The sequence below is a fragment of the Salvelinus namaycush genome, chromosome 31 (genome assembly GCF_016432855.1).
Source record: "Salvelinus namaycush isolate Seneca chromosome 31, SaNama_1.0, whole genome shotgun sequence".
Taxonomy (NCBI): Eukaryota; Metazoa; Chordata; class Actinopteri; order Salmoniformes; family Salmonidae; genus Salvelinus; species Salvelinus namaycush.
In genome coordinates, this window is record NC_052337.1 from 45,283,063 (window position 1) to 45,309,192 (window position 26,130).

At 42.2% G+C, this 26,130-nt stretch overlaps 1 protein-coding gene across 1 annotated transcript in view; it reads right to left on the reverse strand.

Moving 5' to 3' along the window:
* The window catches only part of LOC120025639 (CBP80/20-dependent translation initiation factor-like), a 138,781-nt gene that overhangs the window by 37,377 nt on the left and 75,274 nt on the right, over window positions 1–26,130 (reverse strand). The window contains exons 10-11 of the mRNA XM_038970184.1: window positions 7,633–8,137; window positions 2,640–2,939 (exon numbers count right to left, since the gene is read on the reverse strand). Coding sequence (XP_038826112.1) covers window positions 2,640–2,939; window positions 7,633–8,137 — 805 coding nt within the window. The remainder of the gene's footprint in view (window positions 1–2,639; window positions 2,940–7,632; window positions 8,138–26,130) is intronic.

Consider the following 26,130-nt stretch of genomic DNA (forward strand, 5'->3'; position numbering starts at 1 on the left):
TCTGAGGCTCTTTCCCCTGTTGTCTACATCATCCTCCAAATCCCACCAACATCAGCCTCCTCAGAGCGCAACTGGTCCTTGTTTGGGAACACACACCAAAGCATGCAACAGGCTGAAATATACAAGGGCTGAAAAATTGGTGGCTATCCGGGCAAATTTGAGGCTTTTTGAGCCTGACAACGAGCCATCCTCAACAAGGTTGGAAAGTGACAGTGAAGATGAGGCCTCAGTCTGATGTTCAAGAGGTGGACATTGAGGAGGTCCAGGGAGAAGACATGGAAGCCTGAGAGGAAGACAACCAAAACTTTAGTTTCTAGACTAGGATTTCACAGATGTACGCTGAAAAAGTTTTTGGGAGATGCGATAGATCATTGGGGATCATTCAATATTCCCTTTCTTTTGTTGTTCAGTGAAATCCTCCCATGAGAAGAGTCAACTCATTTAATTAAAGTTCAATTCGTAACTAAATTGCTTTTTGTTCTTTCTATTGGAAGGATTTAATCATTTGCAATTATGTCTATTTATGATAAGGTAAAAGGTTTATGTTTCTGTCTCCATATGATATGGTAAATATATCCAATGCAAAAAACATCTACATTTAAATAGCATTAATTTGCATATTTTTCCGTTAGTTCCCATATATTCCCACGGAAAGTTTCCACCTCTGAATATTCCCCAAAATGTGCAACCCTAGTTATGACCGTGAGCCCCTGGTGAAGTAGTCAAACGTAGGAGGGAATAAGATCCTTGAAAGAAGCAGTATTTGAAACCACTAAAGTGGTAAAGCTTTATATATCGATGTAATGTTTATTTCGTAGTGGGCAAAACCCTCAAATAAAAAAACTAACCATTGTGGGTGTTGGATGTTAACTTAATGCATGTTAACTTGGCTAATGCCTATACTTTACGTCAACTTGATAATGAGAAAGTTGAGCATAAAACATGCTGAAAAAGTTGCTGGGAACATTTAATTTAATTTAAGAGAATGAAACAACCGGTTTGATCGCAATAAAAATGAACTATGGTTAATGAAGGTTAATGCTCATTGTGCACGTATAGAGATGACATAAGATGGTAGAAATAAAAGTAGATGACAGAGAATCTGAGTTGGTGAAGTCTCAGTGCCCTGTATGCTCTTCGCACGGCAAACACACATGCACAGATAGTTAATATGGTGCGCGCAGGCACACACTCGGTGGTCGGCGAGCCATGCCAGACAGGACAGGAAGTTCTCTGTGACTGTGCCATAGGGGAGGAAGGGGGATGGGTTACAATGTGACACCAGGGTGAGAAGGGGGACGGGTTACAACGTGACACCAGGGTGAGAAACAAGCCTAGCACTCACTTTCTAAAAGACAGCTACAGCACTTAGCACCCAGCAGACAACCCAAACCATAGCCAGCTACACACACACACACACCACACACACCACACACACACACACACACACACACACACACACACACACACACACACACACACACACACACACACACACACACACACACACACAGGTCAGAAAGGTGGAGAGAGGGCAAAGAGGGTAGAGAAGGGAATGTTCAGATGAGAGTTTAACAGGAATATCAACTCACTACCAAAGAAACGGTCGATAAAGAGTTAATCATTTATGCATTTTTTTCAAACATAATTTGTACATTAATGGTATTTAAAAAAATATATATAAATAAATGGGAGACTAATAAAGCAAGTTGCATGTATCCTCATTCATTTATCTTTAACAAACATACCGTTTTTGTTCGATAGTCCTTTATTCTTTACTAATGAGAAATAGTAATAGAAATGTTGAATTAATGCATTATGCTAAACACCACGTGATAAATTATCTAAATGTTCCATTGTGCTCATTGAGCCCGGATGATGCTTTAGTAACAGGCCTGTTTAGAAAGGGAACAGAAACCAGGGACTAGCCAGCCAGCTGTATAATAATTCTGTGGAATAATCAACTCATTATTCTCAGGTTGAAAGAGTGGAGATTTGGCATCACATCCACTAGCAACAATCTTTTCAACAGGCCACATTCGGCTGTTTATAACATTAGAAATGCGCCCATTCCCTATTTACCGCAAATGAAGGCGGACAAACAGAGAAGAGGAAGAGGAGGGGAGAGGGAGTACTGTGACGCAGCAGGTGGGTTAACATTTCGCCTGGCGTGTCAGCCACAGAGAGCTGGCGGGTGGAGAGAGAAAAGGAAAGAGAGAGCAGAGGGGAGAGAGAGAGAGTTAGCGCCCAGACTGTGTCTGCAATGGAGCGTCTGTCTGGCTCCCAAAGGAGGGAGGGAAGTCGTGACACCCAGGGAGGCACTGAGCCGTAGTGCGGGCAGGGCAGACGTGGGTGGGGAGAAACCTTATCTTGGGTGAGGCTAGGCAGACGCCCCCCCCCCCCCCCCCTCAGGCTATGGCCTCCCATGCTGTTCATTAGCTCTGTGCCTACTGACATTTTCCCAACGTCACACACAGCCCACAGGGCCAATGACACCAATTAGGACCATCCACACCCACTGAGATAGACACCACACACTCATTGTCTGACAGACACCACACACACACGCTGAAAGACAGATGGACAGAAAGACATGTACGTACCCACACAACCCCACTCCCTCCCTCCATCCATCTCACCTGTAACATATTGAGTAGTAATGATCTAAACTTGGTCCCCTCCACCATGAACAGGGCCATCTTGTCACAGAGTCTGGCAGCGGTAGCGGCGAAGCTTCTGTCGCTGAGGGCCTTGCCATAGATAGTAGAGACGATCTGGGCCAAGCTCTCTTCCGACTGGGTCGAGGTCTGGGCCTCCTCCATGAAGGAGCGGAGCTGGCCGTCCACCCCGGCACTGTTGTTCCTCATGCCGTTCAGGATCTCCAGCAAGCGGCCCATGCGGCTCCGCTGGGGGCCCGCTGGGGACACGATCGCCTCCTCCTGGAAGACACCCGATGAAGGACGGCGGTTAAAGAACGACTTACGACTTACGCTCAACAACATGTCATTGTCAACTGCATGTCCGTGGACTTTAAACAACGAATAGTGTTACTACAGAAAGCATGTGGTCTTGATACTGTACCTCTGTGTCCTTACTGCACTAACAGTATTCAAGCTGACAACATGCTAGCTTTCTCTACCAAATAGATGTTTACACAGGGGAGTTGTTCCATGTCATTTCAGTAAGCCATGTCTGTATGGAAGTTGTTTAGACTGGCTTCTGAGTAGTTTCTATAGTTAGAAACAGATAAGATGAGCTTTCCTGCAACATTATTTTGCTGACATTTTAGTAGATCGCTTGAGAAATTGGCCCTTTTAATTTATAGGATTCACATATTCAATAAATATAGTACTCAACGTCCGATTTGGACCAAACTTCTTCCTACCATTTAGTAAGACATGAGGAATCCAATAAAATGTTCAAAAGCCACCCACGGACCCCCCCCACACCCCAATCCCACCCCAACAACAGTATCAGTTCTCTATGTCTGACAAGTAGTATGGAGCTGCAGCTCCGAGTATTGCTTCTCCATCCTCCAGTGTCTTCAGAAAGTATGCACGCACCATTTCTTCTACATCTTGTTGTGTTAGAGCCTGAATCTAAAATGGATTCAATTGAGATTTTGTGTCACTGGCCTACACAAGATACCCCATAATGTCAAAGTGGAATGATGTTTTTAGATTGTTTACAAATGAGTTCAAAAATCAAAAGCTGAAATGTCTTTTGAGTCAAGTATTCATCCTCATTTGATATGGCAAGCCTAAATACGCTAAGGAGTAAAAATCGGCTTAATAAGTCACAATAGGTTGCTGGGATTCACTGTGTGCAATAATAGTGTTTAACATGATTTTTGAATGACTACCTCATTTTTGTACCGCACACATACAATTATCTGTAAGGTCTTGAATTTCAAACACATATTCATCCCAAAAAAAACAGGGAGGTTTTCAAATGCCTTGCAAAGAAGGGCACCCATTGGTAAATGGGTCAAATAAAAAAAGCAGACATTGCCCTTTGAGCGTGATGAAATTATAAATGACACTTTGGATGATGTATCAATACACCCAGTCACTACAAAGATACAGGCGTCCTCCCTAACTCAGTTGCTGGAGAGGAAGGAAACCGCTCTAGGATCTCATCATGAGGCCAATGGTGAATTTAAAACAGTTACAGAGTTTAATGGCTGTGATGGGAGAAAACTGACGATGGATCAACAACATTGCAGTTACTCCACAATACTAACTTAAATGACAGAGTGAAAAGAAGGAAGCCTGTACAGAAAAAAAATATTCCAAAACATGCATTCTGCTTGCAATATGGCACTAAAGTAAAACTGCGAAGAATTTGGCAAGGAATTTATCTTTGTGTTATGCTTGTGGCAAATCCAACAACATCACTCTTCATATTTTCAAGCATAGTGGTGGCTGCATCAGCAAGGACTAGGTTGTTTTTTAGGATAAAAATAAATGGAATAGGGGAAAGATGTACAACTGAATGCCTTCAACTGAAATGTGTCTTCCGCATTTAACCCAACCCCTCTGAATCAGAGAGGTGCGGGGGGCTGCCTTAATTGACATCCACGGCACCTGGCGAACAGTGCCTTGCTCAGGGGCAGAACGACAAATCGGTTACTGGCCTTTCGGTTACTGGCCCAACGCTCTAACCACTAGGCTACCTGCCACCCCAATAGAGCTCAGCACAGGCTAAATCCTAGAGGAAACCCCTGGTTCAGTCTGCTTTCCACCAAACACCGCGAGATAAATTCCCCTTTCAGCAGGACAATAACGTAAAAAAACACAAGGGCAAATACACATTGGAGTTGCTTACCAAGACAACATTGAATGTTCCTGAGTGGCCTAGTCACAGTTGACTTAAATAGCTTGAAAAACTATGGCAAGAATTGAAAATGGGTGTCTAACAATGATTAACCACCAACTTGACAGAGCTTGTAGAATTTTGTGCAAATATTGTCCAGGTGCGAAAAGCTCTTAGAATCTTACCCAGAAAGACTCACAGCTGTAATCACTGACAAAGATGATTCTAACATGTATTGACTCAGGGGGTTGAATAATTATTTCATTTTCAATAAATTTGCAAAAAATTCTAAAAACATGTTTTCACTTTGCCATTATGGGGTATTGTGCGTAGGTGGGCGAGATTTTTTTTTATTCAATCCATTTTGAATTGTAATACTACAAAATGTGGAATAAGTCAAGGGGTATGAATACTATGTATGTAATGTATTCCCTGTGAATCTGGTGACGCCCCCCCCCCCCTGTTCAGAGAAATTTGCCATTTAAGTCGCTTGCATAATTCACCATAAATTAGTGTGAAAGTGCCAGGTTTTGTCCAATAGATCCCTCCTGTTCCAGCTACTGCCATACTCTTTTATCAATTTAGCTGGTGTCTTGTGGTTATTAAAATGGATCACATTTTCTTTGCAACTTTGGTTGAAAACCAACAGCTTTTGCTCATGATGAACATAAATCAAGTCAAGCCAGTCCTCCATGAAAGCAATTCAGTTTATAGTTCTCTTAACAACCTAAATGCTTCAATCTAACTCTCCTTGAATAGCCCAACAAATGGCAGCTCTCTGAAAGGGCTATCTGTATGGTGCAATTCTCATATGAAGACTTTTATTACAAGTCCAAAACATTGATGTACAGTAGAAATGGGCTGGTGACTAAAATGTTGTGACAAACCTAATAAAATAATATAATTATAAAATCATTGCATGGCAGTCATATGTTTTTCAATAAATTATTAGAAAATAGCTCTATACTGTAATGTGTGTGATTACTGACATTTACCATTTAACACAACCCAACGCAATAACATTGCAATAGACTATACAGTGTGCGTTTGTGACTTTTACCATTAAAACCAGTAGAACTGTTGTTACCTAATGGTTTGCTTGTTCACCAGAAATGGTCTCTCTCAGGGATGGGCAACTTTGATGGGGGTGGGGGCCACAAAAAAATTGAACTCATCATGAGGGGCCGCAGTGGCTCGCGGGTCTGCGTACCACACAGTCAATTGATTTGTGCAAACAATCCATTTGTGCAGTTAAACTACTTAACTAAATGCATTTATACCAGTAGCCAGGGCCGGCCCTAGCCTTTTGGGGGCCCTAAGAGAGATTTGGTTGCCCCCGCCTCATGGGCAAAACATTTTACTGGCCCCCGTATTGACGGCGGATTGATTTTTTGTTGTTGTTTTAAAGTATATTTCCTGTAATTCTACACATTTTGCCATGAGACAGAAAATGTTGCCATTTTCGAACACATTTCACGAAATTCGACAATTCCATTTTTTCAGAGATCAAATTGCATTTAAAACAAAATAATGTTTCAGGAATGCAAATCTTGTTCTATAACTACAGAAATGATTTCAGCACAATCTGAGATAGTGGGTGTCGAAATACTCTTTTCTGTGCTTTTTGAAGTGGAACTACCCAGGGAGTAAAAAAGCTCACGAGAGGAAATATGGTTTGACAATAGATCAATCCGATATGACATAATGAGCTGCCCATATAAGTTAGTCAACAGGGCGGGTCAGGGAATTCTCACCATACAACACAGCACATAGAACTAGCCTTAATGAGGAAAACTGGGTCTTATTCACGAGCCAGCGAACGGAAGAAAGTGGACTGAAAGAGGTACTACGTAGATTTATTCAATTAGAAGCGCAGTTTTAGTTTTCCATTTCAAACTGTTTTGCTACGGTATGCCTTAATGAATACAACCCAGGACTCAAACGCAGACAGAGACCTGGCTGAGGATAATATCCCATGTTTCCTCCCATTTAGCAAAATTCCTCTGTGTCTGCGTCCCAAATAGCACCTTATTCACCTATATATTGCATTACTTTTGACTATACCCCTATGGGCTGTGGTCAAATATAACACACTATATAGGGAATAGGGTGCCATCTGAGACACAGCCTGTGTTTTCCCTCCAGATCGGCATGTTTGAAGCTGTCAGTTAAATCTCAGTCTTGTTGTCGGAGGCTGTAAGGGGGTTAGGAGCCTCGGTGTCTTAGATACTTGCATGTCTTAGATACTTGCAAACTAAACAAACACACAGCGTTAGAAATTAGTTAGGATGTGTCCCAAATGGCACCCTATTCCTTACATAGTGAACTACTTTTGACCAGAGCCCTATGGACACTTGTCAAAAGTAGGGACCTATATAGGGGAAAGGGTGCCATTTAGGACGCAGACTTAGATGGAGGGAGGAGGAAGTAGTCCTGGGCTAAGGCTGGGCTGGTTGTGGGGACGCTGGAGCTGAGACCAGCAATACAAAAGCCTAGCACACAGCAGAAAACATCAAAGGCTGTTGCGCCAGCTACTTATCCTCCTCCCAACGAGAAGAGAGAAGTTTACCCACGACAGCAAAAATCGACAGACAAGCCACCATTGTTAATCCAGACTGAACCCTTACTGAGAAACCTGTGTGTGTGTGAATGACTTTGTACGCATCTAAAAAGGTGCATTAGTTACTGTGGGTTTATATGTGTGTACGCAATGCGCATGTGGTGTAACGTGCATGTGTGTGTAGAAAGGGGAGGGTGTGGCCATGGCATGTGATGGTGATTGACAGACAGATAAGACCGTAAAGAGCTTTAGTTTACCTTGTCTTTTAGCCTCCTCCTCAGCCTCTCTTTGGACGACGGCAGAAGACTGACTTTAGGGCCACCCTGGCCCCCAGGCTGGCTGGGCGGCCCGTCATTGGGACCCCTTGAGCTCTCTGGCTCCAGCCTAGCGCTGGCCTCCTCTGCTTTTACATCATCAGTCTCTTCGTTTTTTCTGGGTGGTGCCCCCTTGTCTCTGTCTCCCGTTGGGGTTGCCCCCCTGTCTCTGTCCACTGCCGGGACACCCTGCGGTCCCTGTTCTCCTCCCTGCCCCTGTTGGTTGTGGTGCCAGCGGCGGTTCTGGCTGTAGCCATGGTGGGGGGGCCCCTGGCGCTGCCCGCCGTGGCCCTGGAACTGCTGCCCATGGCTACCCCCACACTGTCCTCTGTGCTGCTGCTGGTCACGAGGGTGTTGATTGACTGTTTGTTGTTGTTGTTGTGGCGACTGCTGCTGCTGGGTCTTCCTGTCTCCTCCTCCTCCACCCGGTGGTCTCTGCTGCTGTCTCCTGTAACGAGAGGAGTGAGCGTGTAAGGGTTCTGTAAACCACGTGGCAAAGCGTGACGCGGTGACGCCCAGGCTACTCTGTCTGGCCAGCCTGAACCAAGCCAGCGACCTCAGGCACCCTGTCACAGGGCCACGGCCGACTCCATGTCCATCTGTTCAGCTGCGACTCAGTCACTCCCTCTCGGTCTGCCTGCTCTCTCTTGATCATCTATTGTAACACAGTCCCACTATGTCTCTACCGTCTAACACACTGTCTCCCCTGGCACAGACATAGCTCATCTACCAGAGCCGGTCTACTTCTTTCAGTCAAATACTAAAACACCACAGATCTGTCTTCAGCTAGCAGCTATGGCCGCCTGCTACCATAAGGCATATGAGTTCTTATAAATAATAGGTGCTTCCCCATGTGGTGTGGGTCTCTGCTTCGCAAGGAGCTGACTGATGCAACAGGATTAAGCACTTTTGTTCTGCTGTCGCCCTTAGCTTCAGATCAACAGGCTGTGTCTGTGTAAGGAGGGGGTATAAAAACTAACATTCTTTCAGGTAACGACCCTCGACTAAAATCGGATTACAATGAGATGTTCGGTTTTAAAAAAAAGTGACTTTATGAACATGCCTTCCTTTCAACTATAAGGGTCAGGCAGCCTAGCGTTTAAGAGCGTTGGGCCGGTAACCAAAAGGTCGCTGGTTCAAGGTGGAAAAAAAGTGTTCTGCCCTTAGTTAACTCCCATGAACAACTGCTCCTCCTGGCGCCAACGACGTGGACGTCGCTCAAGGAAGCCCCTCCATCTCTCTGATTTAGACACATTTCGTGTGAATGCATTCAGCTCCGCAACTGAATAGGTCTCCCCTTTCCTATCAAACCATCGTAAGAACACAAGAACCCAAAGCAAGCAATCCCCTATGAAAACTGTCCTCAACCAACATTCTAACCCTTCAACAAAAGCCCCATCACATCCTAAACAACACTATCCCGAGATATTTCCAGCAGATTTTTTCCACTGCTTGTGTTCAAATTCAACACCACACCCACTCTACAGAGGTATGGAAAACATGAAGCAGGCCAACACTCATAAAAACCAATAGCGCCACCATTCATCAATTCTCTCTCTTTAAAGATTGGCCAGCCAGGCAGGCATAGACCCAGGCCACGCAGAGCAGAGCTATGTGACCAACCAGCCAGCAAGCCAGCCATTCAGTCAGCCAGGCTGTATTTTGTGTTTCCAGCGCTGCAGTGATTTGTAATAAGTTAGCCAGCCAGCCAAACAGGGCCAGCTACAGCAATGCTATATAGCCAGTCAGTCAGCCAGCCAGCCAGCCAGAGCAGGCCAGTCAGAGCCAGCCAGTCAGTAGCCGGTTTCCATGATAAGGCAAGCCAGAGAGCCAGAGCCAGCCAGTTCCATGTGCTGCAGTGACATATAGCCAGACAGCCAGCCAGGCAGGCAGTCAGCTAGCCAGCCTGTTTTCCAGTGCTGCAGTGATATATAGCCACCCAGTCAGTCGGCCAAACCAGCCAGACAGTGTTTCTCAGTACTGCAGTGCCACTGCCTGCCAAACCCCTGTGACCTATATTACATTCTCTAGAAGATCTGGATCCTACACGGCTGGCTCACTGGCTCCACAGCTTTTAATTAGAAGACTATAGGTGTTCAGTGCTCTGCTCTCTGTTCCTTTCCCATGTTATATTTCACTGGGCTATTTATAGTGTTATGGGGCTAGGGCGCATGCAGTACTACCTGAGCTACAGTGTGTTAGCCTAGCCTAGCATAGAGGAGGGGAGGGCTGTGTGTGTGATTGTATTGTGTGTGTGTGTGGTGGTTATTAAACGGATATGTGACAGTAGATACGAAAGGGGGTCACGGGGAACAGGAGAGTCACGGTGCCCCGTGTGCAACAGTAGCTAGCTTCCTGAACCCCCGGGGACCAGCAGCACAGAATGATTCTTCCTTCCCCACCGTGTTTATATCAAACTATATAGAGACACGCAAGCAACAAAACACAACAAAAACACCACCACAGTACAAACATACAGATGTTTCCAGAAATAGATGTCCTACAGCTTAACACGCACAATGACAGAGTCACTCACATTGTTTTGCAATATGTCAAACAGACAATCACTGAATTTCCACATTGCATTACAACTCAGATATAGAGCAGTAAATTGAGTCAAAGACTAGTTGGGGGATGTGGTGGGTCCAGGTTTAGAAGAAGAGCCTAAAGCAATGACTGTCTGTCACACTGATCTGCTGTCAGATGTTCCCTGGGACAAGTTCCCTGAGCGTCACGCCTGGCTGCCTCAGACAGAAGAGCAGAGAAACAAACACACAAATTGCAGCAGACATACAGACCTCACTTTACCCCCAACTTAATAATGCAGGGATTTTCCTGCCATTGAAATCCTTAAGCGCTTTTTCTGGTCGCTTAAATCCAAACAGTATCATTTTCTAAATTATACATTTGCAGGATGGAAAAAGGCTTTCAGTGTTGACTTAAAGGATATAAAGTATGTCGAAAAGATAATGGACCTATATAGTTTGAAATAATATCATATTTGAGAAATCACTCAAATCAAACCTAGGTTTCCATCCAATTGGTGAGATTTATGCGAATATTCTGAAATCCGTATAAATAGATGTGCATCTTCCCACCAGATGTGTTTTCATCAAATTTACTTGTTGGGGATAAAAAGGCTGTGCGTGATGACGTAGTGCACATAAAAATGACTTTTGCAGTTAAATGAAATGGGCTTCCATGGCATTTATCTCTACTGATGGTTTTGTCCAAAAAATTAAGTGTTATAGGTTATAGCGAATGTGCCCATTCTGGTCTTGGCACGTTCGCTCTAGCCAACAGCTCACAGATACAGTGCGGGTATAGCCTACATGATGACATTATAATTATTGGTCAAACAGCAGCCAAGCATCGATCATCACGTCACCAGAATAAGACCCTCGATATTTTTGGGGAAAGGAGCATCAAGCTCATCATCGTGCACTTTCACCACCCTGTAAAGTTCATCCTAATTTATTTCAATCTGTAGCCTAATAAACGGCATGCTTTCCCGAGTCGTAGTAGGTGGACTACACGATATATCATCGCGCAACTCCAAGTTGACTTCGATATAATGGTCATTATATCAATAAAAGGTGATTCAACTGCCATTTCTCGCATGTTTTCATCAGGCCCGTCGTGACATTTCTTTATCGGACATGTACTCTACTTGCATAAAAAAGGTTGGATGGAAACCTGGTTAGACTGGGAGAATTGAAAATTCCAAAAACAATGAATTTGTTATTATGTTTGCGCAAAATAACACAGCATTAGCCATGGCAAAATGCATGGAATTGCAGGAAATGAGCTTTAAACTGCAACATTTTCTCTCAGCTGCATGGTAAAATGTGTAGAATTGCAGGAAATGTTCTTTAACTTCTTTGGGCTGCAGGGGCAGTATTGAGTAACTTGGATGAAAGGTGCCCATTTCAAACGGCCTCGTACTCAATTCTTGCTCGTACAATATGCATATTATTATTACTATTGGATAGAAAACACTCAAGTTTCTAAAACCGTTTGAATTATATCTGTGAGTAAAACAGAACTCATTTTGCAGCAAACTTCCTGTCAGAAAGTGAAAAATCGCAAATCGAGGCTCTGTTCCAGGGCCTACCTAATCTTTTGCTTGAAATCTATTAGTATACATACACTTCATACACCTTCCACTAGATGTCAATAGGCAGTGAGAGAAGAAATGGAGTGTATAGCTTGATCTGAGGTTGAATAAGAGCTCTTGGCATGACGTGACACCAATTTCCTGTTTTCAGGAAGGCGCGAGAAGGAACCGGGGATTGCCTTCTGAAAAGCTGTCGTTATAGACGGCTACTATCTCCGGCTTTGATTTTATTTGATAAATGTGACAATATCATCGTAAAGTATGTTTTTTCAATATAGTTTTATTAGATTATTGAATTTTTTTTCGGGAGTTTTGGCGTGTTCCGTTCTTTGCGTTTGTTCACGATGGACAGCTTCGCGCCACTTGGCAAGTTTTGCTTGCTCATTCGAGAGGGAAAAATGACATTCTAAATCCAAACAACGATTGTTCTGGACAAAGGACCACTTGTACAACATTCTGATGGAAGATCAGCAAAAGTAGGACCCATTTATGATGTTATTTCCTATTTCTGTGGAAAATGTGTCGTTGTGTTTTCCGCTTTGATTTTGGGCGCTCTCTCGCAATAACGTAAGCTGGATGTCGTACTGAAGTTATTTTTAGAATTCTAACACGGCGATTGCATTAAGAACTAAGCTATCTTTAATTTGCTGTCCAACATGTATTTTTTAGTAACGTTTATGAATAGTTATTTGATTAGATTAGGTGCCTCTCCAAGATTTCTCCGGACATTGTTATTGCATTTTGCCTAGTATTCACATTTTATAACCATGATTTGTGCCGCTAAATATGCACATTTTCGAACAAACAATATATGTATTGTGTAATATGATGTTATAGGACTGTCATCTGATGAATTTTGAGAAGGTTAGTGAAAAAATTAATATCTTTTGCTGGTTTATTCGTTATCGCTACTGTTGGCTTGAATCAATGCTGTTGTGTTTTTGGCTATTGTAGTAAGCTAATATAATGCTATATTGTGTTTTCGCTGTAAAATACTTAAAGAATCGGAAATATTGGCTGGATTCACATGATGTTTGTCTTTCATTTGCTGTACACCATGTATTTTTCATAAATGTTTTATGATGAGTATTTAGGTATTTCAATTTGGTCTCTGTAATTGTTCTAGCGGCTTCGGTGCTATTTCCGATTGTAGCTGCAATGTAAAACTATGATTTATACCTCAAATATACACATTTTTCGAACAAAACATCGATTTATTGTATAACTTGTTATAAGACTGTCATCTGATGAAGTTGTTTCTTGGTTAGTTTGGTTGGTTCTTGGTTAGTTAGGTTGGTTTTGTGCAAGCTACCTGTGCTGTGAAAAATGTCTGTGCTTTTTTGTATTTGGTGGTGAGCTAACAAATATATGTGGTGTTTTCGCTGTAAAACATTTTAAAAATCGGACATGTTGGTTAGATTCACAAGATGTGTATCTTTCATTTGCTGTATTGGACTTGTTAATGTGTGAAAGTTAAATATTTCTAAAAAATATCTTTTGAATTTCACGCCCTGCACTTGAGCTGGCTGTTGTCATAAGTGTACCAACACCGGGCTGCAGCCATAACAGGTTTTAAACTGAAGAGAAAAAAAAAAATCAGCTTTCTTCAAGACATTTGTATAATTGCACGAAATTGGCTTAAAAATTGAATAATTACTTGCCACCGCCAAGACGGGGGCCTTTAAAATGTTTCAGCCTCTCCAACAGGGTCGACCGCATCCCCTGCCACTCTCACCATCTAAGCCTCTGTTTTATCCAGAAAACCCCCTGTAAGGATCATAATAATTGACTGAATTTACGCAACGTTTTGTCCAGACGCTTATAGCGCTTTACATAGTGAGGAGGGAACCTCACATAATTTCCCCTTTTAAATGCAACCACGCCCCTGCTCACAGCCAACAAAACTTAACCTCGGTAGCCTCTTGCATGCAGCCCTCCCAGCTCATAAAAACAGGACCCCCACCACCCGGAATAATATCAACATTTTCCCCCGAAGCCTTAGTGCGAGCCTTCGAAGGTAAACGTAGCCACGGCCAGACCAATGGAGGAGAGGCTGGGAGTCGGCCTGACAGGCTCAAAATAAAGATGTTCCGAGTCGAGGGCCCCAGGTTCCGACCGTGGCATTCTATGTCTTTATGAGTGTTAACCTCGGCCCTATCCCCGACCCCCACCCCTCCCCCAACACTGAAACATCTTGGGGGCAGATGCCTAGAAGTCTCACCCGAGCTCCTGTGTGTTTCATGGTAGAATACTCAGGAGAGAGAAACAGCACAGTCTAACACCCGGGTTTTATTTTTCAGTGGAACAATAGCCCAACTTGTAAAAGACAAAGGCACACCTGAATGGCTTTCCAAGAGGTGTTGAGTGTTTGAGTGGTCTAGTCTCAGTCCTCCTGACTTAAATCTATAGAATTTCGGGGGCAGAAAACTAAGGAGAAGTAAAGTGTTCCAGATTTCAGTAGAATGATCAGGAGCAGAGGAGAGAAACAGAACATAGTGCAATATTCATGTAAGGATTTAATAAAAAGACAGAAAGCAGCGAGTTGAGGTGAGAGCAGTGTTGGATTAATGGACAACATTGTGCAATGTGCATGCATAATGAGTACGGGAGGGTTGAATAAAGGGATTCACAATGTGAAGAAAAAGAAGGCTGCCTGTGTGTCCAAAAGTAAAACATTTTAGAAAATGAAATGCTAGCCATTCAGAACGGTAGAAAAGAGAAGTGCAGGTGCTGCTGCAGGGTTGGTTTCAACTTTCCCACAAAAGCCTGTCTGAACTCAGACATTTATGTTTAGTAACGCTTTTCAAATTCATAATAGGAGATCAACCAAGTCAGCTTATACAGACATTTTCCTGAACAAAAGTTCTTACCTTCAAAAAAAATAAAAATAGTATGGCTATATCTGTGGTGGCGAGAAAAAAAACAACAGCCAGGCTTATTTATTCCCATAGTTTGTTATTTGTTCCCAACTTCCCTCCCTCAAATTAGTTCCCTCAATATAAAACATTTGTTCCTTCAATGTATTCATTCAGTTCCTCAATGTATTTATTTGTTCCCTCGGATCTGCCGCGCAGATCGATCAAAGCGCTACTGAACGTCGACCATGGTCCCAGCTCTCAATTGCTAGGACTTCTTATGTAGACTACTTCCTCATTTCGTCTAGTTTGCTTTGTTTGTCATGCATTCTTGTTAAATATAAGTAGGCCTATACACTTCGTGCAAACTCTGATTCATGCCACATGGACAGTCCATTTTGTGCGCCTCTTCCCCATGACCCAGAGTTTTAACCCACATGCACAGGGCTATAGCTAACCTCGTCCCCAGGCTATTGAGCACAAAAGTGTTTGGGAACAAGATTAAGGCCATAGCTCACGCCCAGTAAATCATGGCACCGGCCCAAGCGCCTGAATGCGTTTATGATTGGTTTACAATTGTGTATGTGACTCAGCGGCAGAAAGGAAAGGAATGCTAATTTATTATTTATAATTTCCAGGAGGCTTCGGTGTTAACACGTGCAATGAAATGTTCTCATCCGTACACAAGGCAGGAATTCCGGGCATACTCTAGCTAGCTAGCTACCTATCCTAGCCTGAATGTTGGCTAACATCCAATCCTATTTTCCCTAACCCTAATTCTACCCTTAATCCCCTAGAAATAGTATTTGACCTTGTGGGGACAAACACAATGTCCCCAGTTGGTCACATTTTTGTTAATTTACTATTCTTGTGGGGACTTCTGGTCCCCACAAGTATAGTTAAACACGTCCACACACACACACACATTTCTGGGGAAGGCCTTTGGGGTGCAGAAGAAGCAACGAATAGAAAATCTTGCCGATTCCGAGGATAATCAGATTGAGGGAATTAAAGAATAAAATTGAGGGCTAAAAAAAGAACGGTTTAACCTGGCATTTTTGTCTCCCACCATGACCACTATATATATATAAATATATATAAAAACATTTTATACCTTACTTTTCACAATAGACCTTGAATATGTTATCCCAATCGGAATAAAACAGCATCACTTTGATGTGTAGTTAATGGCTGTCTGAAAAGTAATTATCTATCTAGCAGGAGATAAAATAAAATGCTAAATAATTGTTTTGAAAATTAAATTGGGCTGAAATGCAGCAGCATTTACAAAACACTATGAATAACTTTGAATACGTAATATAGTAACAATAGGCCAACAGGTACCTGGATATTGACTATGCTATGTATATTTGCACTTTGTGGTTGTGTGTGTACATGGTTCTCTGTGCACCATGAGGCACTAAGCATGCGGAGACAGAAGAGTGCAGGAGACAGGAGTCAAGGTGAAGGAGAGGAGAAAGCACTCTCTGCTATCTGGGTGGTACTCTCTTAAGGGAGGCGGGCCTGGAAATAATGTATTTTGAACCTCGGGTGGATAAGGATGGGCATAGTGAAGTGTTGTAAGAAGATGCCTGTGACCCCGTCTTGCACTCTAGCTGGCTGTTTGTGGGGTGGGGATGGTGGGGGGGGGGGTGTCTTGTCTACCCATCAGCCTCTCTGCTTGCCCTCCCTGGTCCCCTCTCTCAGGGAGGTAGGGGGTCATTTCAGTGTCTGCTTCAGTGTCTGTCGGCCTTCCCTACCTCCACGCCATCACACCAGATATCTCTCACTGCCATGTCCTCTACATGACTCCACACCATCCCCGTAGAGACTTGTTAGAGTTAGACCAGGGTACTGGAGGGGATCAAAAGTGGGATTTTTATTTTTTTATTTTCAATGTTTTTATGAATATCGCTAGCAACAAAAGAACGAACAGATTTGTAATTACATACCTACAGCAGAAAAGATGAGAATATCTTCTTCCTAATGTCAACTTTATTTCTCTCTCAAGCAAATTACACTTATTGGAGATAATTACACTCACTGGTGAATCTGACATAGGCTTTGAAAAAGCACCCGAGTACCAGTAACTTAGGCCATTCACCAGACGCTTTTATCCAAAGCGACTTTCAGTCATGCTTGCATACATTTTTTTTTTAACATATGGGTGGTCCCGGGAATCAAAACCATTATCCTGGCGTTGCAACTGCCATGGTCTACCAACTGAGCTAAAGGGGACCACAGCCGAGGCAAGCTTTCTTGGCTTGGACATAAATTTTTTCCAACACATGGCTATGCCATGCGCGCGCGCACACACACGGATTTAGTATTGTAGATATGTGGTAGTGGTGGAGTAGGGGCCTGAGGGCACACAGTGTGCTGTGAAATCTGTGAATGTATTGTAATGTTTTAAAATTGTATAAAATGCCTTAATTTCGCTGGACCCCATGAAGAGTAGCTGCTGCTTTGGCAGCAGCTAATGGGGAACCATATTAAATACAAATACCTTTGTTTAACCAGCTAAACAGCTGCTATTAGCCTCGCAGCTGCACACAAGCCAAAGATCACCATGCGCAATGCCAAGTGTCAGCTGGAGTGGTGTAAATCTCGCCATCATTCGACTCTGGAGCAGTGGAAACGCGTTCTCTGGAGTGATGAATCACGCTTTACCATCTGGCACTGTAAAGTTTGGTGGAGGAGGAATAATGGTCTGGGGATATTTTTCATGGTACGGGCTAGGCCCCTTAGTTCTAGTGAAGGGAAATCGTAACGTTACAGCATACAATGACATTCTAGATGATTCTGTGCTTCCAACTTTGTGGCAACAGTTTGGGGAAGGCCCTTTCCTGTTTCAGCATGACAATGCCCTTGTGCACAAAGCGAAGTCAATACAGAAATGGTTTGTTGAGATCGGTGTGGAAGAACTTGACTGGCCTGCACAGAGCCCTGACCTCAACCCCATCAAACACCTTTGGGACGAATTGGAACGCCAACTGCGAGCCAGGCCTAATCGACCAACATCAGTGCCCGCACTCGCTAATGCTCTTGTGGCTGAATGGAAGCAAGTTCCAGCAGAAATGTTCCAACATGTAGAGGAAAGCCTTCCCAGAAAAGTGGAGGCTGTTACGGCAACAAAGGTGGGACCAACTCCATATTAATACGCATGATATTGGAATGAGACGCTGGACGAACAGATATCCACATACTTTTGGTCATGTAGTGTATCTACCAAATCTATTCATTTTAAATTGTAGTTTACTTCTTGCGATTATCCTTCACCTGATGATAAGACAAGTGGGACATTTAAAAAAAAACATATGGACGTCCCTGGGTTGCCGGTTTGCCTTGGCGGGGGTCCCTGGGCAAGAACAGGTGGAAGACCCGAGTTAGAATATAGTACCACTCAACCTGAATGAGATCAACGCTATCTCAACCTAATAATAGCAGACTCCACATATCTCCCTCATGGTTTTCTCTTCCTACTTAAATTCATACTATACACTTACTATACAACACATCCTCAATCTAACAGGAACAGACTCCACACATCTCCCTCATGGTTCTCCTACTTAGCTAATACAATACTAATATGAGCCGACTTCTCACATCTCCTACCTATAATACACTTATTATTCAGGATGCTGCTCCTTACTTCTCTTTTTAATAGGACAAGCAAACGTCAGATCTCCCACACGGCTTTCTACTAGTCCCTACCTACTAAACAATACTAAGCAGAGCAGACATCACAATCTCCCTCATGGTTTTCTCCTCGACTTATACCTACTACAGTACAATACTAATCAGGATACTAATCCTCACTCCTTCCCTTCTCTACTCTACTAGGACGAGCAGATACTTCTCTCTCCCACTTTGTCAAATGTACTCATTTTTATTTAACCCTTATTTTACCAGCCATGGTCAAAGACCCAGCCATGGGAAAAAAAACTCAGCAGAGACCTATTTTGTTCTAGGCTGGTCTAGTTAAAAGAACGAAAGCATAGAACCATGCATAATTGATCAGCAGAAAATGACATGGAGCCAATGATCTATTCAGGGGTGTAACGGTACACGTATTTGTACCGAACCGTTCTCGCTCGCTCGCACACACCACACACACGTCAAAAGTTTGGACACACCTACTAATTCAAGGGTTTTTTCTTAATTTGTACTATTTTCTACACTGAAGAATAATAGTGAAGACATCAAAACTATGAAATTACACATATGGAATCATGAAGTAACCAAAAAAGTGTTAAACAAATCAAAATATATGAGATTCTTCAAAACAGCCACCCTTTGCCTTGACAGCTTTGCACACATGGCATTCTCTCAACCCGCTTCATGAGGTAGTCACCTGGGCCCTCATTATCAATGTTGCATAGAAAAGCTTCTAAATTAACTCGTACGAAGAACATTTAGAATTTTCGCAAGTAAAAAAAACTTTGTATTTATCAATTGCTCGTACACTTGATTTACACACACCTGTAAGTATTTTGCCTTGATAAATCAGACACGTTCTAACACACTGTGTTAGTGAAGTCTCATTTACATAAAAAAAGCGCCCTAAATGACCATTTATGGTCACAAACCTTCCCTTTAAAGCTGCAAGAAATGTCGCTAATTTCTGTCCGCCAACATGGAGAAATCAAAGAAAAAACTTTTTGGACGCAGAAATATAACTTTTGATCACCGAAGTGGAAGCAAAACAAGCTCCTCCAGCAATGCAAGATTTGCCATTTTCGAAAAGTCACAATGCCTCAGTGTTGCCTTTTTTATCATTTAACTGGTTTAACTAAATTGCCACCAACCTTATATTCCACTCTCTAATTTACTTTATTATTCAATTAGGCTTAAATGGTTTCATGTTTATGAATTCGATAGCACTCTGAGAAAACTATGAGTAGCTTAAGTGTCTATAAAAGAAATACATGAATAAACTATAAATGTATGATCCTTTTCTTCATAGTTTATGATTTGGCCCAGTATTTCATTAGCAGTTTGACTTTTCTACCACAAGGTGCTGTGTGTACGCAGGGTCAGAGGTGTGCTTACATTTACACACATTCAAGTATAAGTACAAATGGATAGAGCCCACATTTTGCTTAGAAATGATCGCATGCATGGTTTACGAACATTTCTGAGGACCCTGGAATACAATTCAAACAACAGGTGTGCATTTGTTAAAAGATAATTTGTTGAATTTCATTCCTTCTTGAGCCAATCAGTAGTGTTGTGACAAGGTAGGGGTGGTATACAGAATTATGCCCTATTTGGTAAAAGACCAAGTCCATATTATGGCAAGAACAGCTCAAATAAGCAAAGAGAAACGACAGTCCATCAATACTTTAAGACATGAAGGTCACTCAATGTGGAACATTTTAAGAACTGTGAAAATTTCTTCAAGTTAAGTCGCAAAAACTATCAAGCGCTAAGAAACTGGCTCTCATGAGGACCGCCACAGGAAAGGAAGACCCAGAGATACCGCTGCTGCAGAGGGATAAGTTCATTAGAGTTAACTGCACCTCAGATTGCAGCCCGAATAAATGCTTCAGAGATCAAGTAACAGACACATCTCAACATCAACTGTTCAGAGGAGACTGAGTGGTTGAATTGCTGCAAAGAAACCACTACTAAAGGACACCAATAAGAAGAAGAGACTTACTTGGGCCAAGAAACAGGAGCAATGGACATTAGACCAGTGGAAATCTGTCCTTTGGTCTGATGAGTCCAAATGTGAACAGATTATCTCTGCACGTGTGGTTCCCACCAGAAACCATGGAGGTGGTGTGATGGTGCTTTGCCGGTGACATGGTCAGTGATTTATTTAGAATTCAAGGCACACTTAACCAGCATGGCTACCACATCATTCTGAAGCGATGCCCCATCCTATTTGGTTTGCGCGTAGTGGGACTATCATGGACAAGGACAATGACCCAAAACACACCTCCAGGCTGTGTAAGGGGTATTTGACCAAGAAGGAGAGTGATTGAGTGCTGCATCAGGTGCCCTGGTCTCCACAATCACCTGACCTCAACCTAATTGAGATGGTTTGGGATGAGTTGGACCGCAGAGTGAAGGAAAAGCAGCCAACAAGTGCTCAGCATGTGGGAACCCCTTCAAGACTGTTTGAAAAGCATTCCTCATAAACTGGTTGAGAGAATGCCAAGAGTGGGCAAAGCTGTCATCAAGGCAAAGGGTGGCTACTTTGAAGAATCTAAAATATAAAACATATTTTGATTTGTTTAACACTATTTTGGTTACGTGATTTCATATGTGTTGTTTCATAGTTTTGATGTGTTCACTATTGTCCTACCATGTGGAAAATAGTTTAAAAAATAAAAATCTTGAATGAGTAGGTGTATCCAAACTTTTGACTGGTACTGTGTGTATATACACTACCGTTCAAACGTTTGTGGTCACTTAGAAAAGTCCTTTTTTTTTTTTAAAGAAAAACACTTTGTCCATTAAAATGACATCAAATAGATCAGAAATGCAGTGCAGACAATGTTGTAAATAGCTGTAAACAGCAGATTTTTAAAATGGAAATTCTACATAGGCATACAGAGGCTCATTATCAGCAACCATCACTCATGTGTTCCAATGGCACATTGTGTTAGCTAATCCAAGTTGATCATCAAGTTGATCAAGGCTAATTGATCATTAGAAAACCCTTTTGCAATTATGTTAGCACAGCTGAAAACTGTTGATTAAAGAAACAATAAAACTGCCTTTCTTTAGACTAGTTGAGTATCTGGAGCATCAGCATTTGTGGGTTTGATTACAGGCTCAAAATGTCCAGAAACAAAGAACTTTCTTCTGAAACGCATCAGTCTATTCTTGTTCTGAGAAATGAAGGCTATTCCATGCGAGAAATTGCCAAGAAACTGAAGATCGCGTACAACGCTGTGTACTGCTCCCTTCACAGAACAGTGCAAACTGGCTCTAACCAGAATAGGAAGAGAAGTGGGAGGCCCCGGTGCACAACTGAGCAAGAGGACAAGTACATTAGTGCGCCTAGTTTGAGAAACAGACACCTCACAAGTCCTCAACTGGAAGCTCCATTAAATAGTAACCGCAAAACACCAGTCTCAACGTCAACAGTGAAGAGGCGACTCTGGGATGCTGGCCTTCTAGGCAGAGTTGCAAAGAAAAATCCATATCTCAGACTGGCCAATAAAAAGAAAAGACTAAGATGGGCAAAAGACACTGGACAGAGGAAGGCCAGCATCCCGGAGTCGCCTCTTTGCTGTTGACGTTGAGACTGGTGTTTTGCGGGTACTTTTTAATGAAGCTGCCAGTTGAGGACTTGTGAGGCGTCTGTTGAGTATCTAGCCTAAAGAAGGCCAGTTTTATTGCTTCTTTAAATCAGGACAACAGTTTTCAGCTGTGCAAACATAATTGCAAAAGGGTTTTCTAACGATTAATTAGCCTTTTAAAATTTGGATTAGCTAACACAAAGTGCCATTGGAACACAGGAGTGATGGTTGCTGATAATGGGCCTCTGTACACGTATGTAGATAATCCATTAAAAATCAGCCATTTCCAGCTACACTAGTCATTTACAACATTACCAATGTCTACACAGTATTTCGGATCAATTTTATGTTCTTTTAATGGACAAAAAATGTGTTATTCTTTCAAAAATAAGGACATTTCTAAGTGACCCCAAACTTTTGAATGGTAGTGTATATAAAAACGAAAAACACTAGGCCTATAGGCCATTCCTACGCTGCATTGTATGCCATTGTCTCTTGAGTAAATCTGAACTGATAAAACATTGTAGGCTACTCCGTCAAAACAACTAGAGCCTATGCGTACGTTGTAATCCAAATTCTAATCTTAACTGGCGGATTTACAAACTATCCTTTTCTGAGGCGCATAGAGGAACTAATTCTGTATGATGGCGAGTGGTGGGGTCGGATAAACCTGAATTGGAGGATCGTCCATCATCGTTTAAATTTCCAGTTTGGGAACATTTTGGCTTTACAGTAGATTACAACAGCAATGGAAAGAGTTGTGGGTGAACCGTTAACTGTATGTCGCCACTGCTCAATTAGATTAAATAGCCTATGCAGAGTGGCGCATGTAACGTCTTGTTGTCGGCCAATCACAAGTCATCAATTAGTCATAGAGCCTCCGTGTGCGCCAAAGTGCGTTAGGAGATTATCAAATCAATGGAAAGTGGAATTAAAATGTTAAATGAGAAGGATATGCCACAATGACTAATAGTCAACAGATAGGCTGCTAATTAATAATCTGGAGGTGTTATTTGTAACTTCACATTCTGGACATGTACCACACCAGGCCTCTACAGTGCAACCTTCTTACTTGCATATGCACCTAAATATTTTGCTGTGCGACCTGGAATTAAGATTTAGGAGCACCAGAGCGCCTAGAAAAAAACAAAACTCACCCAGATGATAATTGTTGCAATGTTTACTTCACTGTACCGCAGCCCGAGTGCCATGGAGAATACACTGAGCACCATTACTATAAAGAAAATGGCTTGTTACTTGCATTATTTTTCATTGTGCTCCTATATTTTTCACATTTTTCCAGAACTTTTCCATGGGATGTTGAGCCCTGGAATTTGGGGAATTTTGCTTAAATTCAAAAAAGTTAGTTCATAACAGTGAACCTTTTTTTAAATAGGATACACAAGGCAATTTCTAGGTCTTGTGGCATATTTTGTTTAATCGATCCCCAATTCAACAGAAGTGCAACCCTCTGCATGCACAGTGCATTCTTCCATCACATGTGCAGTGCACTCTTCCATCACATGTACAGCTGACTCTCAAGATCTTGCACACGAATGAGATGCTATTGAGCTGTCTGAGCCAAGGCCTACATGCTTTCTGTTAAATTTGATTACAATACTGGGTGGGGTGAATAAATTTTATATGACATACATGATTTTTTGTTAACTAGTAAATAGTAGCCTACAGGAAAGTGTGTTTAAATCATTTCTAACTTGTTAACAATTTTTGCTAGTTAGTTTTTGCTACCATGTGGGTTTTAGCTTGCTTGAGCCTGCTAACTGAAGAGTGTTAATTCACCTGTTTCCATACATGTTACATTTTAAAACAGTGACAGTCTCCTGGAGGGGAAGGAGTCTCTCCAAGAAATAGCCATATCACAGTCTGCCGACATGGACAGCCCCATCAAGAGGATCCTCCTGGATGATGTATTTTGGGAGAGAGTGGTAAGCAGCCTGAAACTCCTGAAACCTATAGCAGTAGCCATTGCACGGATTGAGGGAGACAATGCCATAATATTCTGTCTCCATATGATATGGTAAATATAACCAATGCAAAAAACATCTACATTTAAATCGTATTAATATTAATTTGCATATATTCCCCTTAATTCCCATATATTCCCCTTAATTCCAATATATTCCCCTTAATTTCCACGGAAAGTTTCCACCTCTGAATATTCCCCAAAACGTGCAACCCTAGGCACTACTTTACCTGACACTGACTTGTCGTTTCCCCCTGGGCGCCAGCAGCACGATGGTCCTGGATGATGTTCCTACTAGCCATGATTGGCTGAGAAAATGGATGGGCTGGACATGCCGAGAGATGAGTTCGGATTGGTCTGCCATGCAGAACGCTTCTGACTGTAACATGAGCTGCACAGTATGTGTAGGTAATCCTTTCTTATGCAGCTTTTTTGAAAGATACTACAAATGCGTTGCTAATGCTCTCCACTTTCTGGAGGACCCAGTTTTGAAATCAGTGGAATGTCCAGTGGAAGCAGAGTATGATAGCTAAGGAGATTGACGTTTGATTACACATATGCGTTGTGAGTCGAAAAGAACACAAAAAAAAGGCTGTTGTATAAAACACCTGTCTCCGGATTACATCTTCAAACTAAGGGCAACCATGGCATCGTGACAGAGAGGGAGTAGCGTTCATCTTTGTATTCAGGTAAGAGTCTAGCTAGCTACATTTTCAGATATTATATGTTTTCTAAATTTGTCATCAAGTTGTTTTTATTGCAAGTTAAAGCCTACTGTTACGTGGTCCCGTGTGGCTCAGTTGGTAGAGCATGGCGCTTGCAACGCCAGGGTTGTGGGTTCAATTCCCACGGGGGGACCAGGGTTCAATTCCCACGGGGGGACCAGGATGAATATGTATGAACTTTCCAATTTGTAAGTCGCTCTGGATAAGAGCGTCTGCTAAATGACTTAAATGTAAATGTAAAATACTGTTAGCTAACATTAGCTGGTTGGCTTGCTAGCTAACATTACATGTATCGTGTAGTAATATTATTCGTACCACAGAGCCATTTGCATTACTAGTTATAGCCTGCTGTTAGCTAGCTAGCTAACATTGAACCTAGTTGGTTATGCAAGGTAGTAACGTTGAGTTTGGATTATGGTTAATGGTTTAGCTAGCTAGCTAACTACGTCTAAACAAAAGACTCCACTATGCAAGTAACCAATTTACTGTACTGTTTACACGTTCTGTAACCTGTACATGTGACAAATAAACTTCGATTTTATTTGATATAGTGTGTGTTTACCAGAGACGGTAATGTGAAGAACAACATGACCTGCACCAAAGTCCATTAGGTTTTATATAAGGTTAGGCCAACGAGACCGTGTCCAAGTTCAACATTTTTTCGGTAGAATGCCCTGCTTTTATTCACACAATTGCAAGCTATTTTCTGTACTTGTAAATAATGATCTTGTTGTGAGTTTATTTTCCTGTAATAATGAATACAAATTAGTTAAAGTTAAGATGTTGTCAGCTATATGATATGGTCATTATTTGAATTGGCTAGCCAGCTAACGTAATGTTAGATAGCTAACAAGCTAGAAATTAACCAAAATATTGTTTCGAAAGTTGTATGGTTTGCTAGATTGACATATACTAAATTAATTTTTAAACAGATCGGTTTATTGGTGTTAAAATACAGCAGATATGCTATTTTGGACCACCGGGCTGCTGATGTCATGCAGCCTGTCATTTTTGTGTTTATACTTTTCATAACGACAAGTTTGATGTTGGACGACAATAGAATATTAATGATGTCATTGCGACAACTGTCTACAGCAGGGGTGGGCAACTCCAGTCCTCGAGGTCCTGATTGGTGTCACACTTTTTCTCCATCCCTAGCAAACACAGCTGATTAACCTCTCTTGGGAAGGGGGCAGTATTTTGACGTCCGGATGAAAAGCGGGCCCAAAGTAAACTACCTGTTACTCAGGCCCAGAAGCTAGGATATGCATATAATTGGTAGATTTGGATAGAAAACACTAAAGTTTCTAAAACTGTTAAAATTATGTCAGTGAGTATAACAGAACTGATATGGCAGGCGAAACCCCGAGGACAAACCATCTAAAAAATATATATTTCAGCCTACCACAATTTTCAATGGCTATCACTTTTATTATACGGCCAAGTCCTCCAAGATTGCAGTTCCTAGGGCTTCCACTAGATGTCAGTCTTTCGAAAGAGTTTC